This window comes from Rhipicephalus microplus, chromosome 7, assembly GCF_043290135.1.
Source record: "Rhipicephalus microplus isolate Deutch F79 chromosome 7, USDA_Rmic, whole genome shotgun sequence".
NCBI lineage: Eukaryota > Metazoa > Arthropoda > Arachnida > Ixodida > Ixodidae > Rhipicephalus > Rhipicephalus microplus.
This window is the reverse complement of record NC_134706.1, coordinates 11688845-11710344: the sequence shown is the minus strand read 5'-3', so window position 1 is coordinate 11710344 and position 21500 is coordinate 11688845. Positions and strand designations below refer to the sequence as shown.

General features: G+C 46.7%; 1 protein-coding gene across 1 annotated transcript; it reads left to right on the top strand.

Moving 5' to 3' along the window:
- Positions 1-1072: 1072 nt before the first annotated feature.
- On the top strand, positions 1073-4883 carry LOC119179797 (uncharacterized). The gene is made up of 3 exons (XM_037430916.2): positions 1073-1231; positions 2179-2993; positions 4676-4883. Exons 1-2 carry the CDS (start codon positions 1220-1222, stop codon positions 2989-2991), a joined length of 825 nt encoding a protein of 274 aa, XP_037286813.1. The 5' UTR covers positions 1073-1219; the 3' UTR covers positions 2992-2993; positions 4676-4883.
- Positions 4884-21500: the final 16617 nt, after the last annotated feature.

Below are 21500 nucleotides of genomic sequence, written 5' to 3'. Positions count from 1 at the left end.
CCAGCTAATTAGCAAACTCCAGTCCTTGAAAACACGTCCGAGGGGACTGTTTAAGCAAGGGCGGGTCTTCACAAAGGTGCGCCGGCCTATGAAAGAGTGCGTGTGTGAACGTGAGTGAGCGAGTGTGTATTTGTGTTGCATATAGAAAAACAGACTCGCTACTCATACAAATGTGTTTTCGGACTTCCTCGCGGCCCCTTTGAGAGCGATATTCATCACTCTCTCTCTTTCTCTTGTATGTCCATTGTTTCTTCCTTTCCTTTGCTTCATTTTTGGAGTGTCCCGTCTCATTCGACTTCCGATAACAACACCCCTTTGAATATGGGCGTCTCGCTTGTCCTCCGCTGCTGAGTCACGTGGTCGGCCGATGGCGCGAGCTCGCTGTAGGGAATTGTCTAACCCCACGCTAACCTCCTCCCTTCTCTCGCTTTTTGATTACACCGGCGAGCGAGGAATACACACAGACGCTAGCGGATCGTAGCCGATTGCGAACCGAAGCCAAGCCCTTCCCTCTCCTACGCAGCAGCCTCCGGTCAAGGTGTGACCGCGCTAAGATGGTCGGCGTGGTGTGGGAAGCGAGCGGTTTTTTTATTCTTCGCTATGGAGCCACGCCCAGAACGTTGTCTTCATTAATTTTTGTTTTATTCGTGATCGCGAATGCTTACGAAAAGTAAAGGTCGGACACACAGGGGAGAGGTGCACTTCGCTTTTGTTTTTCTGCACCGACGCTGCTGCTGCGAGGGTCTTTGGCTTCGGGCCGTCGCATTCCAGACAGAGTGATCCTCGTTTAAAAACGATGAGTCACCTTCTTGCATCTGTGGGGAGGGTGTGTGGTCACGGCGGAAGAAGGCAAAGGTCTGCTGCGGGCGAAACAAGCAACAAACCAAACAACGCGCCAAGTGAACGCTACTGACCGCGTATACAAAACAGAAAAAAAAACGACACAAAGAAAGGCAGGAAGCCAGTGGCTGCAAAGGATCACGCTCCCTTTCCTCAGCACCGATGCTCTCTCTAACGGCTTGTCCGTCCGTTAGGGCCGTCAAAAAAAAGAGACCCCTCCTCCTCACCCATTGTCTCCGTGGCCCCAAGTGGATCAGAGGGAACGCATATATAAAGCTCGACGTCGGTTGTCCCAGCACGAAGCGAGAAAAAAGTTGTTCAACAGCCCGAGTCGAAGAACTTTGTCCAGTTACGTGAGGTCGTCCCAACCAAGAAAACAATGCAAGCCTTCGTAAGTACATGCGCCTGCTTCAAACGTGGTTTTCGACTCCTTCCGAGATCCCTTGGATTTACTTGACGTCTGGTTAAATCTAAACGGTGCTGGGTATGGGAGCGACATTGGAGGTAATCCCTTCAAGCTGACTGTAACATCACGATATTCCCCACTGAATTGATTGATTTGTGGGGTTTAACGTCCCAAAACCAGCATATGATTATGAGAGACGCCGTAGTGGAGGGCTCCGGAAATTTCGACCACCTGGGGTTCTTTAGCGTGCGCCCAAATTTGAGCACACGGGCCTACAACATTTCCGCCTCCATCGGAAATGCAGCCGCCGCAGCCGGGAATCGAACCCGCGACCTGCGGGTCAGCAGCCGAGTACCTTAGCCACTAGACCATCGCGGCGGGGCTTCCCCACTGCGTAGAAAAGCTCCTTACTACAATGAACTTGTTCGCAACGCGAATAGTTCCGACTGTAGGCTTTATAAAACATGTCCTGTGAAAGCGGCTCAATGTTTGATCTGCCTTACGGTAACATGCCATCGGGCAATGAAGTTGCTGAGGCAATTAGATTGGGTGCTACAAGTTACGTTGGGTGACGAAAATTGCAAATAAAGTTAAGACGCAATGCAGAGCTCGAGCATGCGATTTCATGAATGAAACTAAAGCGATGCCCCACTGTTTTTCTGCGTACAACTGGAGAAAAGAACAGAAAAATAGACAAATAATGAAGAAATGGGAGAATTGTTTTCAGGGCTGCCGTTTTCGGTGAGAGCACACGGAGTGTTGTATAGTTCCTAAAGAAACGAACGATTCTAAGGCGCATTGAACGCCCAAGTTTAGCCCCGAGTAAACTTAATCCAATGACAAAATTTCGCACGTAATGAATTGCATGTCTGCGAATCTCAGAACTATGGACCAACTATTAAATACAGTGCGCTGCTGATTGTTCTTCCCAGATCGCAACAATCCTTCTCAGCTTCACCGCCTCGGCTCTGGCCGGCGGCTACGGCGGAGGCTATGGTGGAGGCTACGCCACCTATGCCGCTCCTGCGGTGGGCTACGGTTACGGCGTAGCCGCTCCTGTCGCCGCCAAAGGCCTGGCCTACGGCGCCACCTACGCCGCTCCAGTGGCCGCCTACGCCGCTCCGGCTGTCACCAAGACCGTGTCGTACGCCGCCCCCGTCGTTGCCTACGGCGGAAACGGAGGCTACGGCGGCTACGGCGGCTACGGCGGATACGGTAGCTACGGATACGCCGCGCCTGCTGCGGTCGCAACCTACGCTGCTCCCGCTGTGGCCAAGACCGTCGCTACATACGCAGCTCCCGCTGCTGTCGGCTATGGCTACGGAGGATACGGTCTCGGCGGCTACGGAGGATATGGCCTCGGCAGCTACGGCGGATACGGCCACGGAGGATACGGAGGATACGGTGCCGGATACGTGGCCCCCGCCGTCACCACTTACGCTGCTCCCGCGGTGGCCCGCTACGCCGTCCCGGCCGTAGCCAAGACCGTATCCGTGGCCCCGGCCGTCGCCACCTACGCCGTGCCGGCCGTAGCCAAGACTGCCGTGACGTACGCCGCCCCCGCCTACGGAGCCGCTGTCGCCGTGCCGGCCGTGGCAACCAAGGCTGTCGGCTACGGTCTGGGCTACGGTGCCTACGGAGCCGGCTACGGCTCTGGATATGGCATCGGATACGGCGCCGGCTACGGCCTCGGTTATGCGGCGCCCGTGTACGGCCACTACACCTCCAAGTACTACAAGAAATAAGCGTGAGTGTTGGAACTATAGATGCGGCGAGTCCTTTTTTTGCAAAGTTCATTGGGTGAATGCTCAAGACAGCCAGTCAGTCTATCTCGTCTTTTTTTTCTCTTTGTCAACCTTGCTCCACGTATTTCAGCCTAGTATGTACCAACTAGCCCAACATAACGTACAGCCAACGTAGTCGAAAAAAAAAAGAAATGTCTGAACACCCAATGCTGATTCAAACATTCGTTGTTGTTTCGAGTTGATCGCGGCATTTCCCTGTAATAAGTTTTGAGTTGATTAGGTTCTTGCTTTGCCCTTGCTAAAGACTGTGATGCACGCGATATTTCAATGTGGGATATGAATAGTAGGCCGGCGCGATGAAAAAAATTTTGTATCTTTGCTGAGCCTTTTCTCATTGCCCATAGCTGAGGGCAACGGACGAAAAACCGAGAGAAAGGATCGAATTACGACGGAATCCTGACATTTTACGAGCCCTAAATTGGAAAAAACGCCGGTTAGTCGATTGTCCAGCGTTATTGGAATGAGCCTAAATGCTTAGGTCTTTTACCAAAGAATGTAGTATGAAGACCAGGTAAAAGGCTTATTCTAAACATGAAAGAGCAAACCCAACTCATTTCACATTGTACAGCAATATAACAATAAAGGGTAACGCACTTGTAAAATCACTCAATTAATTCAGTTTTTTTTTTTTAAGGCGGTGATACACGTACCACTGTAGGTTCAGTTTGACACAGTACCTTCCACTCTGTAATGCTTTGTGGCCACTACCCACGAAGCGGCATCTTTAAACACCTGGAAGAGTAGGAAATAATTGAAATTTATGAGAACATGCTGGTTGCAAACGTTTCTAGGTGGGAAGCATTTTCATAGCTTGCGAACGCATGGCATAGTACACGAAGTATGATCAATTATCACGGTACAGGATATTTCGACAGACCGTCATTTTGACGACTGCCTTAACGGCACATGCATTCGAAGGAATCGCTTGGCACTATTATTTATAAAAACCTACAATAATAATAACCTTAAGGTTCAGATAGAGCCTTGCATCACGACGAATGTCAGCATAATGCCAAGTTACAGCGGGAAAGGCTTTCAATCACCCGAAATCATTAGGAGGAAGTTTCCTATACTGGGCCACACCACAACGGGCAACAGCAAAATACCTCGAAACAATATTGTATTGATGCCTCATTTTGTTGAACACCCTAAAGCTTGCAACTGTCCACTCAACTCAGGTGGTGATTCTTGCTACTCTGTACCTCATGGTTAGACGTGAAATAACGCTAACTAGAAATATGAGTGCTGTGACTTCATGTTTGCACTTGCGTTCACCACTAATTATCATTAAAGTTAAGTAATTCAAAAGTTGTGGCTTCGGGTACCAACAGGAGCAAATTTTTTTTTATCGTGCACTTTACACTACTAAGAATTATGCGATAATTGCTATACCACAGTTAAAAAAAAACAATAATGTCCCTTAAGCTATTCTTGGCTTAATTATTTGTCGGACTCATTAAGCTGCGTCGCGCAAAAAGAAAAAGCTTTTTGAACAATTCTTCTTCTTTACTTATTCTAACACTTGGATATGTATATACATTAACTTGACGCTAAGAAATCATCATGAAAAGTATTTCTATGCATCACAACTACGTTTAACCTACGATATTTTTTTCATTCGCAGTGTAAAAAGATCAACAAGGCAAGAGCCGCACGTCACAGCAGCTCGCAAGTTTCTCGGGCTTCCACCAGGCATCAGGGCATCGAACGAGATTCACCATCGAGACAAGCTTCCGCACTTTTTTTCTTCGTATTTATTTTCCTGCTCGGTCGACTCCGAACTGCCGACGCTTCTCTCGTCGAAAATAATAAAAAAAAAGTTCGCGAAAACATCGACTGAGTATGTGCTTCTTCTTATCCGAAATCTGGCTATTTCTGTGGCTTCACCAACCCAGTTTTCAAGAGCCGAATCCGTATACTCTCCACAAGACAACAAGAGCTCCAGCCAGCGTTAGTTGTGATACCCGTAACGGTCTGACAGCGAGGACAACGACATCATCATTTTCTTTCCTATTGCGATAAGTTTCCAAACTGCTTTGAAAACTACAGGAAGCGAATTTCGTATTCACAAACGCCTAAGAACTGTGGCAGTGGTGCTCAACTGTGAACCCACAGTCCAGACTATGCCGTGAATAGCAGAGGCGTGCGCAATGTTTTTCGGGCGCGAAGACTCGTCGCTGGGCCCTCTCTTTATTATGTCCGTGTATGGGGCTGATTTTGCCCCCCACCCCCCCACACCCCTCAGAGTTGCAACGTCCCCTCCCTATTATGTCCGTGTATGGGGCTAACTTTGCCCCCCCCCCACCCCTCCAAGTTGCAACGTCGCCTCCCTATTATGTCCGTGTATGGGGCTCACTTTGCCCCCCATGACTTTGCCCCCCCCCCCAATCCGAGCTGCAACGCCCCCTCCCTATGAATTCAATGAGTGCAACCGACTTTGCGCCCCCTCTTAGATCACTACGGAGGGGTGCCCCCCCCCCCCGTCCCCTTCGTACGCATACCTATGGTGATCACATACTCTTATAATCTCTGTCTTAAAACAGGGAAGCGCAAAATCAAGGAGGACAGGAAGGAATACAGATAATCATTACACAGCGCAATATCTATGTGCCTTCCTGTTCTCGTAGATTTTGCGCTTCTAACTTCTAAGACAGAGATTATAAGAGTGATTACAAGAAGAAATTCTAAGAATATGTAATTTAGCGCAGCAACATATTGTAGCGCAGCAACACATACTTTTATGATCTATAATTGGGCTATCGAAGGTGACTGTGTGTAGCCTGCGTTAGAGGAAATAAAAATTAAATTAAAAGTGAGCACAGTGAAACCACTGGCTGAAAGTTTCTTGATTGGCCAGTCTCGTTGGCTGCAAACAGCTCACCATCGGGGTGCTAGGAAAGTAATTCGACTCATGTGTAAAGCAACACAGTTACATAAATCATGATATATCGCACCGCGTTCATGCACTTGGAATAGGGTGAAATCGGTGCCCCGCCACGGTGGTCTAGTGGCTAAGGTACTCGGCTGCTGACCCGCAGGTCGCGGGTACGAATCCCGGCTGCGGCGGCTGCATTTCCGATGGAGGCGGAAATCTTGTAGGCCCGTGTGCTCAGATTTGGGTGCACGTTAAAGAACCCCAGGTGGTCGCAATTTCCGGAGCCCTTCACTACGGCGTCTCTCATAATCATATGGTGGTTTTGGGACGTTAAACCCCACACATCAATCAATCATTAGGGTGAAATCGGTAATTCCGTCACATTCTGAACCCATTTCCTGCTGCAAAACCGCCTCAGTGCCTTTTGCAATGTTGTACCATGCGAGGCAATGGCAGAGCCACTGTTGTATTACACTTCCTAAAAAAAAAAAAGAACTTGCGCCATAAAATAGGCAGTTAAGAAACAGATACAGCTTCTTTTCAACATCTATAGTCCGCAAGTGAAATTTTAATTGATACTTTGTCGCGCATGTTTGCCCCAGTATTTGCTGATAGTTCTGCTGCACAGACATTTTATTTCCAATGGGGCAAGCCCATTCAGGGAAATAGGCACACGAGAAATAAAAAAAAAACCTATTGTTCGAATTACACTGTTTGCCAGACGGTCACTGTGCCAATAAACGAACTTCACCCATGCTCGTTGGTGACTGCAAAGTTTCTGGTTCGACCCTGTAAGAGTAAGTAAACTCTTGCCATTATGAATTGGCTTCACGATCAGTTTGTGATCATATTACAATCAAGCTTTGAGTTAAAGTTGCAGCTTATCGATGATGACGCAACATTCAACAACCAAACCAGGATGATCTTGGGTTCATCAAAGAATTGGAGTTATCCGACGTAACAATCATGATATAGGAAACCATGGCATAACAGTCAACCTCGCAAGAAATTTCAGTTGCGATGGGTTCTATAGTCGTTGACAACCTAACAATAAATAGGAGCTCCGCCACTATGCTGTGGTGCACGTGTTTTTGATCTGAGCAAAGAAGTGGCGCTAAATAGTTCTAACCGTTAACTACTTGTTCGTTAATAATGAATCCCACTAGTCTAGAAGGGTAGAGCGTCGAACTGTGAACGCTGTTGTCATCCACAACTACTACTTTAGGTTAGCTACGAGCTTCCGTTCACCTTTTAATTATAGTAAAAGGACCTAGCATTCAGTGTGACTACGTTAGAGATCATTAGAGTGTCGGAATTTGCACATTTCTGCAGGAGACAGCAGCTCAGGTGACCCGCTGGGAGTTGTAGACAATTGTGATTCCGTCTGTAGTATCCCTATGAAAGGGAACACACGGGCGCACGGCGAGATAGCGTCGAACCCGATTTCTGTCATCCTTCCAATGACACTGCTAAAAGTGAGGTAGAAAGGGCACCGCTTTTCCGCGTACTGTTGTCAGTCACCCTGTGCGTCTACGTTTACGACACGTATAGAGCGTATACACGACACAGATACGGCTTGAAAGCATAGTGGCTCCCGTGTTGTGTTGTGATACGCGCGGACGCACGCACACGCGTGCGTGTGAACATACGCACAAACTGGCGGATGAACTGAAAGGCAGCGATCGCATCCTTCTGCTTTCTTCTCCCGCGTCATCACGGTAGGCCTTGGTCCGCGTGATTGGCGTAACCGATAGAGGGAACGAAGACGTGAGAGAGTGAACGCGGAGTCTATCGGTGTATCACGGGCCACCGGTGTGTAACCTCGCTTTCTCCCTCCGTCACGAACGCTGCTGCAGCCCCCATCGGAGCTCGTCCGCATTCAGGGCTGACAGGAGCTCTGCGGCTGGCTTCGCTTGTCTTAATTTGGCTTGGTTCGCGACGTCTGCAATGCGAAGCGCGGTGTGCGTAGCACTCGTGCGCCGGTAGTTTATGTGGCAGCATCTAGGAAATGCTACCTTGCTACAACTGCGGATAAGCAAAACTTCAAACACATTCGGCGTTACCCAAACATGAAACGTGCATACGTTAATTTAAAGCGCACCTCTCTTTATGCGCTTGTTTCAGCGTTGAGCGACATCAGCGTCGCCTTCACTGGCGGAGTGAACGAGGACGAAAGAGAGCAAACGCGGAGCGTGATAAACGGTGATAGCTATAGGAGTGTGCGAGGAAGATAAAATAACAGTTTGTGTGAAAAACAATTATTTATGGAGAGTTTGCATGCCCATAAGGGCCCCTACAAAGGGGGAGTCCTTATTTTGGAACCCCGCTGGACAAGGCCACTACCCGCGCCCGTTAGACTAGAGCTCTTTGAGCCATAGAGTTTCTTAATACACACTAGAGGGAACTCTGGCGCTAGTGTCTATGGGAGCTGCAACACACGGCGATTCAGTGAGCATGGGAATGATGGGTAGTACACACATTTGTCTAATTTTCGTACTCGTGGCCTGCTTCTGGCTCCGTGTGCGTTCGTGTGGCTTGGAGCTGTTTTTTTCACGAAAACATAATTTAGCGAATGTTCACCGTTTGCGCTTCATAACCTTATTCTTTTAGGCTTACCATTTCGAATCAAGTCACTAAGTTCAAAAGGGTTTGTTCTTTATTTCAAAACAAAACCGTAACCAGCAATAAACGAAGCCGCAAGTACGAAGACGAGGCAAATGTGTGTACTACCCATCGTTCCCATGGTCACTGAACGATCGCAGCGCCAGAGTTCCCTCTAGTTAGTTTTGGGAAACTCTATGCTTTGAGCCTCCAGCCCTGGCAAGGCGACAGCTTCCGCAGCGGCCCCACGCAGCGCACCACAGTGTAGTGCGCGCCATTGTGCGGTCGTCTATGACGTCATCGCTAAAGTATGCGGCGAGGGCGCTCAGCGATATCGTATACGGAAATAAAGCGCTGCATGTGCGGAAGTCTGTAATGCGCGGTGGCTGTTGTATAACCCGACCTTGCGCGGTTTTCCGGTTACCGAGGCAGTGTAGAAGTACGCTCTGTCTAAGGCAGGTGATATGTGAAATGCTCTGAACGAAATAGTCCGCGGCGCGACTATCGCTGGTCACGGCATGGTATGCTACTGTACATACACACACGGCACTCTCGAACTGCTTGTCTCAAGTTATCGCAATATCAAAACATAAAGACACTGCGCTCAACACTGCCACTATGGTATATCGTAATCATCCGTAAATTGGAACACTGTGCTGTTTAGCAAACCGTTCTTCCCCCCGAACCAAGAAAAAAATACTATAGTGATTACAAATGGGTATGTGCCATAGTAATTGTTTAGAACTCACTAACAAACACTGGATCATCAAAAATGAATAATGCTATCCCCGTCAAACAAATCCCTGCCCCTGTGGGGCTTTTTAGAAAACTTTCATGATAAACGATATGATAAACGAACACACACACACACACACACACACACACACACACACACACACACACACACACACACACACACACACACACACACACACACACACACACAAACACACACACACACACACACACACACACACACACATACCTAGTCATATGAAGCCTGACGTCGATAGAGCCAAGTTCAGGCTAGGTACTACCAAGGTGAACCTGACATAGGTAAGTTCAGCCTAGCAACACTGTGCTTTATCTAGAGATAGCCATGTTCTACTCAGTTGTACTTAGGTACACGCATGTTCTACATAGCAACAACTATAAGCGGCCAGTAGCTCGAAAAGAGGTACGAACGCTTTCCGAGCGCCAGGTTCAGTTTCCGGAGTTTCGATATCCGCGTTGTTTGTGTGACTGTCTGGGGTTTACCTGAAACTTCTATGCGCGGTGAATGAACGTAGAAACGGCCTAGAATGAAGTAGTTGAAACCTAGCAATGGCTTATAAGCATTCAATAAACAACCTGCAACAATTACGTTTCGCCTCGATTCAACCTAGACGCAACCGGATTAGCTTTCAAATTTCGTCCAGCTTCGCTGTTTGCATAGTCTTGCCAGCATTAGTGTAAGCTTCACCAGACTTTTCATTCTTTTGCCTGGTCATCTTTACTGCTCTGTTGCAGAATTAAGTCAGTTCATTTTGGTATGAAAACCACATTTTATTTGAAACCAAAGCTTGAGGATGGTGATGTTGATTATGAGAGAAGCAGGAGCTTACAGCTCATGGTGATGGAAAGACACTGATAGCTTTTTCACATCGATCCGCTTACATCTCACAGCACGGGCTGTGCTGCTCTATATGAAATTTGTCTCGCAGCATCAACTGCGCGTTCGGTCAGTGGGTAACTTGGCCTACATATCGTTGCGTGCGAGTAAACAAACACGCCTTGGTTCTCGCCAATGGAGCCAGCACGACATGCGTGCCGCGTGGAAAAAAAAAAAAAAAGCTTTCTCGACAAACAGGCGCCACCGTGTGGCGGATCCGTGCGGCGAAACAGCTGCTGCTCGTTGTGGGACGTGCATTCGAAACCGCCAGGTTGGCGTGCGGGTGTGTTTGTATGGAGCGTGTGAACGGTGTTGCTTGCCGTCTCGGCACAGCCAGCAGTTTCCACGTCGTCGAAGGCCGGCCGAGCATTAGGCGCATTGTGTTGCGGCGCCGAGCATTATAACGTCGCGTCACGTGACAGAGTGAATGATCGACCGAAGCTCACGCACAGCGTTCGCGTGCGTCATTTGGACCGCAGTTGTAATTGACTTGTAATGCCAGGAAGTTCGTGCGCGCAAGCTTATCGTGTACGTAAAAGTGTTGCCTGCACCCTGCGTTCACTACATCTGTTGTAATTCTTTGAAAATGGATTCTAAGTGGCGTTGAAGTGAACGGTGAGCGAATCAAGAAATGTGAAAGAAGGAAGTAATGATATCACTTTGAATATACTTTATGAAGGAGGGTGTGATTCGTGCACACCTCTCGTACACTTTATACATACGACACGTATTCAATGAAACCACATATTTGTTAACATGCCATATATCTCAAGTATATTGCAGGCTCTAACTCTTTTCTTACAAGGACAGCAGGAGATCGGAACCACTTACCTGCCTTCATGACGGATACAGCTGCATTTAAACATGTCCCATGAAGCCTACTGTGACATTACACGTTTGTTTCTTCCGCATTGCATGTAACTACTTTCTTCTTCTTATGTGATTCTTATAGAGAAAAGAAGAGACAAGTGAGCCCCGTAACTGTCTGCATCAGAGTGCGACACCTCAACAGTAGCTCAGAAAGGATGGGGGTAATGAGGGATTAAAAGGATAGTACTAAAAGGTAAAGAGATAGAGAGAGGAAGAAGAGAGTGAGGCGCAGGTACAGCGAGCGACGGAAAACGACTCAACTAAAGAGGAGATGGTAAAGATGGACACAGTCACAGGAGTCCGAGGACGGGGCACCACTCAGCGAGAGCTATTGTCGTCAGCAGGAGATGCATGGCGTAAGGCGAGCCAGTCGGCCAGAGCTGCGCTGTCATCGGAGATCGCGGGGGTGCAACCGGTCGGCACGAAATCCAGAGACGGAGTCATAACTACTTTGCTAGACGTTCTGTAATGTGCTTCACAAAATGTTTGTTATTCTGTGTAATGCTTGCTCTTTACTGTTATTGTTAACCTTTTTTCTTTCTCTTTTTTTTTGCTACGTACACCCAACCCCCGCTGAAATGTATCTATACTTTGGTGGTACTGAAAATGAATAAATAAGTAAATATTCAGTTAAAATTATCGCAGCCTGCACTATTTACGTTCCAAGCGGAGCTGGTGGGCACGTTTCGGCTTCTCTTATTAATCATCTCTCCAGACGATGTGGGCAGTCAGTGAGGGGGCACTTGTTCATGATGATGATAATGATCTATCTATGACACTTGGCAAGCCTCGACAGCTCTGTTGTGAAATAAACATGGATTATTGCAAATTAAGGCCAACCAAGTGCGGACAAGCAAATAAGGGGTTTATCAGTAGTGCATTCAGTGAGCCACGTGTTAATTAGGTGTGTGAATTAAGGGTGATACGAAGATTTTAAGCGTTAACTAATTAGGAACTTATCTATGAATCAAGTGTACAGAAGCAACGGAAGAGAGAATAATGTCAAGTGTCATAATAATGGTAGAGTGTCAATGTTTTTTTTAAAATAGTGTTAGATGTTTTTTAAATAAAAGTATATCAGAGATTTGCTTTCACCACGTCTTGGGGACGGCTCATTCTTTAAATATATTTTTAGGGTAGACGAAAAAATATCGATAAGAATATACCTACTTAAATACAGCCCCGCATTTGGTAAGCTTTAAATTTGTGGTTTAACCAGAGCATACATGGAGTCGCGGTAAACATTTTCAATGCAGTACACTCAACATTCATCCCCAACAATGGTGTCTTCGAGGAAATGTTGAATAGCCTTTAATTAAGAAGGTGTTTAAAGAGTGAATCAAGACTGAATTAAGGAAGACTGGTGTCAATCGAAAATGTGAATACACAGTGAATCAAGGAGGACTTGACTGCTTTTGAATAAAGTTCGAATGAAGAGTGCATGAAGTAAAATAGGTGTTAAACCCGAAAATGAATGAAGCGTAATCAAGAGTGGCTTAAGTGGTTTTCAATAAAGGGCGAATCAAGAGTGACTTTAGCTATTTTGAATAACGGACGATTCAAGAGTGAATCAAACGAAATGGGCGTTGATCAAAAGCGTGAATTAAGTGCGAATAAAGGGTGACTCGAGTAATCTAGGTAGAACGAAGGGGATGAATCGAGAGCTACTTTCTTCGTTGTACCGGTGTCACACGGACACTTTTAATCGCGATAAGAGTGATCCAGATAGGTTTTTCTTGATCGCAATTAACTTTATAACCGCTGCTACGCGGCCCAAGCTAAACTGGTTCGAGCTTGGGTCAGATCAATTGCACTAGGAGATACTTAAGTGCTGTAAAACATGTTATTGACAAAACTCATCATGCGATATTTCAATAGAGCTATTCATTAGCAATGTGTTAATCGTGCAAGAACCGCTCTAACGCCAAAACTTTTGCGTGCCGCTACAAAAGTATTTTTGATAAATTCATCTTTCGGTAAAGTTTTCTTTTTTCACTTACCTGCATTGCTGCGCGAGAATCCTAATCTTTACTTTTATTTCTGATGGCGCGTCCAGTCGCAAGGAAACGGCAATCTTGTTGAGCCCGCGAGAGTTTCACTTCTGGCGCCTCAAGTTCTCCCAGTTGCTCCTGCCAGCGGTCAATTAGTTCTCTTCATTCTTCATTCTCTTCATTCTTCATTATCTTCATTCTTCATTCTCTTCATTCGACCACGAAATGCGCGTATGCCGCGACGTAGTCGAAAAGATGGCGACGCTCATAATCAATTCGCCTCGAGGTGCTCAATCTGCTCCAACGGTGCAAGAGTTGAACTTGTCGTCTGCTTATCGTTTGCTTCTGCCATAAAGTATACATGCGATGAATACGAATAATAAAATATGCATTATTACACATATTTTTCCATTTGAAATAGTCAAAATTTCTTTTATAACTAAATATCTAGCTTATTAAATCTCTTTTCAGAAAACTATGGTTGATTGTGTTGTTTCTTTTCCGTTCAACAAGCTCGACCAACAAGTGGCAGACGACAAGAAACCACGATCTTTCAGCCAGATTACGATGCGTGGATCACGATATTCTTGATCCCCATCGGGCCTGATCGCGATTAAAAGTGACCGTGTAGCAACACCTAACCCGGATCGTCTTTAATCCGGATCGGCACTCATCGCGATCAAAAATGCCCGCATGACACCGGTATTAGACAGAACCTAATTAAACCAGCAGGCAATGGAGACAAGGGAAGCATATTTTAAGGAAACCTATTGTAGATATTGTAGCAAACTATAGGACAGCTACCTTCATTTGCCCCTTCGCAGTCTATTTTATTCGCAGTCTATTGTAGCCTAACGTGTTTTTGCACCGTCCCCCGGGATCGAATACGCTGCAATCTTTCAACTCACGTGGTTTTCGCATTGCCTACGGGATTAGCAACGATGCCATGCGGTGACGCCAACACGAGACGACACGCTTTGTAACGTCACGCTGACGCTCTAAAATATCGCGATTGCTCGCATGGTCATGACGTCATCACAAGTTATTATTTTTTTTTTGCATCAAGTTCATGTCGACACCGACGGCCATTTTTTGGCGCTTCATGGGACGTTCAAGGCTTTCTCCATCATACAAAATGAAATAAGCAGGCGCTAAAAATTCAACTGCTGCACGAAAAGTGCACGTGGAAGTCCGGATCTACAGTGCGTATAGGAAAATGCGTGCGCGGTATTTCCACCTGGTATTCTGCGAGATGTCACGGCTCCAGATTAATTCTGCGAGATGTCACGGCTCGAGATTAATTCTGCGAGATGTCATGGCTCGAGATTAATAAACGATTTGGACACTTTCGTAAGGGCCGCAGCCGATACAGGTAATACATCGCCCCTATTACACCACTGCTGATTACCATAAACACTTTTCTGCCAGTTTTCTAGTCACGTCTTGGTGCACAGAAATCTAGGTTGCCCATATAAACGGCCTTCAGCTTGGGAAAAAATATCTGTGGTCTTCGAAGTTCACCCGAGAGCCAGGAAGATAAATGTGGCTCAAACATGAAACCTCGTGAGCCAGTTTTAGCAGAATAACGAGAGAGAACAATATGGCTCTTTGTGTACGAAAACTCCTAATCAATGTTGGTAAACGTTTCATTTATTACTTCATCAGGTTTGCGTTACCACTCCAGGCACATGTGAGTCAATATCCCTGTTGGGAAATTGAATCACAAAATGCACTTACTTAACTGCTACAGAATTCTTAACGATCACACGCTGCGCCGAATTTCTGACTCCAAATTAAGCAGACACTCGTTGTAACAATAAGAAGGTCACAGCTATTTCATTATTACGTAGTCCATGTATGCCCTGCGAATGAAAAATTGTTGATCAAAGGCAGCCAACGTCAAAAATTTAGCGATCACGGGACTGAAAGATAAGAAGCTTAATAACCTTGCTGCTTCGGAAGGTAGCTCCAAAGTTTGATTAGGAGCGTGTTTAAGAACGCGCCAACAACACCTGTTGGTTACTTCGACTTGATGCACTTAGGATTCCTTCAAAAATTTAAAGTATTTTCAGGTGTAAAGGCTTCTAAACTTGTCTAGCCGGCTGCGAATGATTAGTGAATTGCTACACATATAAATATCGTGAAACTACCTGTCAGACATGTTGCTAGCCCTCAAGTTCACACACTACAATAAGAAAAATAAACTGCGCGACTAGAGAAAGAACTCATACGGTTGGCTACACACGAGCATGGTGCACGATAACAGTATTGGACGCTCCATAGCGAGCTGCTGAAACTCAGCATAACAGAGGGATTTACGCAGTAAAGCAGTTATCGCAACGAACGTCTTCGGCAGTTGCATGCTGGTAGGCGAGCAAGGCAGGTATGAATCCACATATCGCATGATGAATGGCCTTTGGCAATCCGAAGCGAAGCGTGCAAGGTCAGACGAATGTAAGAAAGAGGATCGCTAAAGTCCCGTTTGCGCAACCTTCACAGCAACGATACCTCAGACGCTGTTTCAAGACCTTCACAGAGGCCACTGTGACTTTCGCAAACAGTTTCTTTCTGCCCAAAAAATGCGAAGTCTCTCCGTTGAACGTAATAGTTCTAACTAACTACACCTGTTATGAAACGCCAACAAAGTAGTCCGTCTGGCTCGTTTCGCCGTACTCTCTGCGACCAGGTACTGAAAGCAAATGAAGACGTCGTTGTAGACGTGTCAAACTGCATCGAGTTAAAGTGGTTTTTTTGAATAACGTGGGGTGATTCGAGACGAAAGTACTTACCTCACTATAAGAGTTTGAGCAATCTGCCTCTGCTATGAACCAGATTAGCTGTGCCTGATATCATTTTAATGCGGCAACGTTAAAAAAAAACTTCTTCCGGAGAGATTCTTGCATCAGCCTAAATGTCATCGGTGGGGAGTAAGAAATTGGCTCTTTTAGTCAGCGAAAATTCGAAAAACATGTAGATTAAAAAATAATAAAATATATTTGGTTGGAGTGAGAACAAAACCCGGACTTTCTGCTTGGCAAGCAGGAGTTCTCTGATAGAACCACGCCCGTACTCAGCGTGTTGGGGGAAGGGGGTGCGAAATTGTGATTGGGGGAAATGTTTTACTGAAAGTAAATAAGTAAATGAGCTTTTTTATTATATGGTCTTCAACAAGGGCCCTCTAACTGCCCGAAATAAAAATTATCGTTACGGGTTTGCATACACAGAGCCAAGGCCAATTTTGAAATTTTTTTCGTGAACCAGAAAAAAAAAAGAAGGCAAACGATATATGAAAGTCATCCAGTGGCAAGAGTGCGCCTGCTTAAAGCACGCAATATTGGGGGCAGAATCGTACCAGGATTCGTACCATCGCTACAGGCTCAATATATGTGGATTGCGAAACAAATGGTTTGGTTTCAGCTGCCCACCCAATAAAAAGTGTGCAGCTGCGCACTTTGCAGCTCCACGTGGGGATGCATTGTGGGTAACTCAGGAGCTCCTTATCGAACTGTAGTTGGCACTTCGTGAGTTCTCAGAGGAAAGTATTATGCGGTCACTACATGTGCATAAGGGTACCCTAAGGTACCCGCTACGCGTGCGCAGGGGCAGCTGCGAAGTGTGCAGCTGCATACTTTGCAGCTACACTTGGGCTTCTTATCGAACTGTAGTTGGCACTTCGTAAGTTCTCAGAGGGAAGTATTATGCGGGCACTACATGTGCATAAGGGTACCCTAAGGTACCCGCTACGCGTGCGCAGGGGCAGCTGCGAAGTGTGCAGCTGCACACTTTGCAGCTACACTTGGGCTCCTTATCGAACTGTAGTTCGTGAGTTCTCAGAGGGAAGTATTATGTGGTCACTACATGTGCATAAGGGTACCCTAAGGTACCCGCTACGCGTGCGCAGGGGGCAGCTGCGTAGTGTGCAGCTGCCCAGTTTGCTGCTACAATTGGGCTCCTTATGGAACTGCAGTGGGCACTCCGCTGATTCTCAAAAGGAAGTATCGTATGACAGGGGTCACTTCACAACTGTACTTGCTATACGCATTTTAGGGTAGATCCAGACGGCAAGATGTTACGCACACAGATGTTGCTTTCCACACGGCACGGCTGAAGGCGAGGCGCGCGGGGCCTAATTACGCTTTTTACTCGTAAAGGCGAAACTCAAGTGTCTTCCATGTTTTGCTTAGCTACCGCACACCTACGACTGATGTTGCGTTAGGTCAAAGACAACCTCTGAATAGGTGCCCACCCAATAAAAAGTATGCAGCTGCGCACTTTGCAGCTCCACGTGGGGATGCATTGTGGGTAGCTCAGGAGCTCCTTATCGAACTGTAGTTGGCACTTGGTGAGTTCTCAGAGGGAAGTATTTTGTGGTCACTACATGTGCATAAGGGTACCCTAAGGTACCCGCTACGCGTGCGCAGGGGGCAGCTGCGTAGTGTGCAGCTGCCCAGTTTGCTGCTACAATTGGGCTCCTTATGGAGCTGTAGTGGGCACTCCACTGATTCTCAAAAGAAAGTATCGTATATCAGGGGTCACTTCACAACTGTACTTGCTATGCGCATTTTAGGGTAGATCGAGATGGCAAGATGTTACGCACACAAATGTTGCTTTCCACGGCTGAAGGCGATGCGCGCGCGGACTAATTACGCTTGTTACTCGTAAAAGCGAAAACTCAAGTGTCTTCCACGTTTCGCTTAGCTGCCAAACACATACGACTGCTGTCGCGTTAGGTCAAAGACGACCTCTGAATAGGTCTACGATTCATCGCTATTCAATTATGTATGTAGTCAACAAAAGAAAGAGCAAGCTGAATTGGCCGCGAAATGAAACTGACGGGACCGAGAAGGTTAAGGTGCAACAAAAAGGTACCAATTTTGACAACTGAAGGCTTTTCACGACAACTGCTGAATAAAGAAAGCCCCTTTCTCTTACGATGGTAACATAACAGACACTACAGCCAGAACTACGCGCAATACTGACAAACACCCTTGAATACATTTTTTGCCAAAACAGAGGCATTTAAACAGAGTTTTTTTTTTCCCTGCAGTGCTTTGAATTCGAATAGCCTCTGCCCGAGTTTGTTTGCGAGGCAGGCAATTTTGAAAAAGCCCTTGAACAACATCTGTCAATCAATCGCTGAGACTGTTACATAACCTATTGTGAGAATGTTGTATTGTATTGATGCTGTCTTTTATTTTTTTTTGTTTAAACAACAATTTATAGAAAAACTGATGTATTGCATGTCGTGCTAGTAATGTTAATAATTGATTTCTGTACTGTTCTCCTTTGTTTTGTAAACCCACTCCTGCCTGGGCCATGCTGGTCTGCAGTATCGTGAATTAAGTAAATAAATAAATAAATAAATAAATAAATAAATAAATAAATAAATAAATAAATAAATAAATAAATAAATAAATAAATAAATAAATAAATACCACCAAAGCATGAGCACCACATCAAGCCTGTCCAGAGGTAGGTCTGCGTTGAATAAAATATACGCATTGTGTAATTTAAGATGATATTTTTCCCTCGCCAAAGGCACTCGACCACTGGACAGGCATGGGGTGTGCTGGTCTACTGGCGAGGGAATCCCCCAGGTCATGTGGAACGTCGATCAGGGATTTAAAGAGATCGGAACTCAACGCATATGCGTTATCTAAACATGCGACTGGATCTTTCCAGGCCAAGATGTGGGCCTTCTGTCCCACCAAACGCGAAATTTGACCGTCGGTTGGGTGTCCGTGGCAACCAAAGTATAAAAAAATCCCCACGTTATTACGTCACAAAATTTCCGACGTAAGCAGGACGTCAAGGTGGCGTCACATGACGTCACATTACATCATCGCTCGGAGGAAGCTGGGCAGATTCCAGAGGCCCTGCATAACCTTGTGAGGTGCACAGTTTCTAAAGATCTCGGAAGCAGAGAAAAACGACGTAAGGTACAGGGAGATTTCGGAGTGGCGTGGTAAATTATCAAAGAAGAAAAGGATGGCCTTTGCGATCACGTGTTAGAGAGATGCATAAAAAATGGCAGCATATCCACGGAGTGAATGATGGAGAGTGGGGCGAAGCATCCGTCCGTCCATTCGTTCTTGCTTCCGTCTGTCCATGCGTCCGTCTGTGTGACCGTCCATGCGTCCATTCTCCCGTCCGTGCGTGCGTCTGTTCGTGCGTCCGCACGTCCATCTGTGCGTCCGTCCCGGCGTTCGTCCATGCATCCGCCCCTGCGTCCGTCCGTGCGTCCATCCGTCGGTGCAGCCATCCGTGAGTCCGTCCATGCATCTGTCTGTGTGTCCTTTCTTCCATCTATTCAACACTCCAAGTACCACTATCTGGCATCTTTTCATCATTTATTCCGCATATTCACCGCCATCCAGCGGACATTCAAAGGACTAAACGAGAGGTGGCACACGCACACTTTCTTAAGGCTTGCGCTTCGTGTCTACTTCCCACCTTTAACCACCTCGAGTTCACGGTATATACTAGTTCACTGTATTCATGGCACTGCGGCCCAACGCTCGCTAAACCTTTCTAAAAGCAAGGAGGTTATGCCCAGCGAGTATAACGTAGCAACCCTTTCTTGTCAGATAGTGCTGAATGTACATGCCAATGGCTGCTAAGGGAGAATGAGAGACAGGAGAATTCGGCTTTTAGTTAACGCGCACGCTGTGAATTTTTTATTGTTCAACAACGAACAGAAGAAATCTCTTACCGGCACCACCTTGGAGGTCAAAATGTAAGACTGGTTACACACTACGACTACTACTACGACTACGAGGGACGAACGGGTGCCGCTATAAGGAGCTTCACCCCAAAAACCATGTGACATTGAGTTATAGGGCTTTTACAAAGGACAGCATAGTCACCAACGCCATCCACGATAAGACCGCATCAATGTCAAACTTGCGTAGCTTCCGAGCGAACTTGGTCCGGTACTTGGGCAGCCAGAAACTGGCCACCATTGTTTACCCCACGTCACCAAGTTGCGCAAAACATACGAGACGCAGCCGCAAGAATGAAGACACCGTCGTCGCTCCGATTTCGGCGCGTCGTTCGCGATCCCCGGGAGATGGTCAAGGCTAATCCGAAATCGTCCGGCCCTCGAGAATAACGCACCGTTCTAGCCCACATCGAACGTGAGTTATAGCCGCGAACCAAATGTACAAATGCACAATGATACTCCTTTGAAATGCGAAGACGCACTGGGAGAGGTGACACCGGACGCCCTTGACAAGCGAGAGACGGGGAAGGCTATAAAAAAGCGACACTTGGCGTCCTTGACACGATGAAGATTTAAGCCGAGAGGCTCAGCCGAGAGGAGCTTGCGGAACCGGGTTAATTGCGAAGCTTTTTAATCCAGACCGTATACCGACCGTGAGACACAATGCGAACGACAAATGGTGCGCAGCGAGTCTATAAGGAAAGGCTTGGAGTTACTTCTGCCTTATTTTAACGAAGCAAGAGTTTATAAACATCCGCTGCGGCAAACAAACCTCGCGCAAGAAGAGCCTTAAAAGCAAGGATTCTTTGGAACATGTCCCACGTTAGCAATGGACATAATGGCCCTACAATGAGCACGTGCACCACCGCGGTGGTCTAGTGGCTAAGGTTACTCGGCTGCTGACCCGCAGGTCGCGGGATTGAATCCCGGCTGCGGTGGCTGCGTTTTCGATGGAGGCGAAAATGATGCAGGCCCGTGTGCTCAGATTTGCTTCCAAGTTAAAGAATCCCTGGTGCTTGAAATTTCCGGTGCCCTACACTATGGCGTCTCTCATAATCATATGGTGGCTTTGGAACGTTAAAGCCCGCATATCGATCAATCAATCAATCAATCAATCAATCGATCGATCGATCAGTTAATGAGCAGTAATTCACGCCATACCACGTAATCAGAGATGGACCGCGAGAGAACAAGAGCATGGAGGAGCAAAAGGCAGGGAACATGGTCCCCATACGGGAGCCATAACGTCCATTATTTTTAAAGTGCTTTTTGGTCGGCATCTTCCTCTTATATTTGACCACGATTATCCCGGAGTAGACGGGCTTTCTCCGAGTTCTTGGTTTCAAAGGGCAGGGAAAGTAGCCCGAGAATATACCTGGTTTGTTTTCTTTCACAGGGGGAGGGAGAAAACAAGGTGGATCATAATGTACAAATACAGTGGACTTGCGAACAACAGAGACGTAACCTTACCTATATGATGCGTAGTAAGCTGACGACAGCATACACTATGAAGAAGCTGATTGTATCCAGACCATATTCGAGCATAGGGTTCTCTATTTCTGACGGGGGTGGGAGAGGGGCCAGTTCTTTACGAGTGACAAGTTTCCATTCGGGGAGTCAAAATGTGACAGGCCAAGTTTCAAGGGAGGGTGGCTGCAGCCATACGCCCCATGCTATCCGCTACCCAGCTCCAGTGCAAGAGATAAAAAAACAAGCAGAGATAGACCGGGAGAGAAGAAT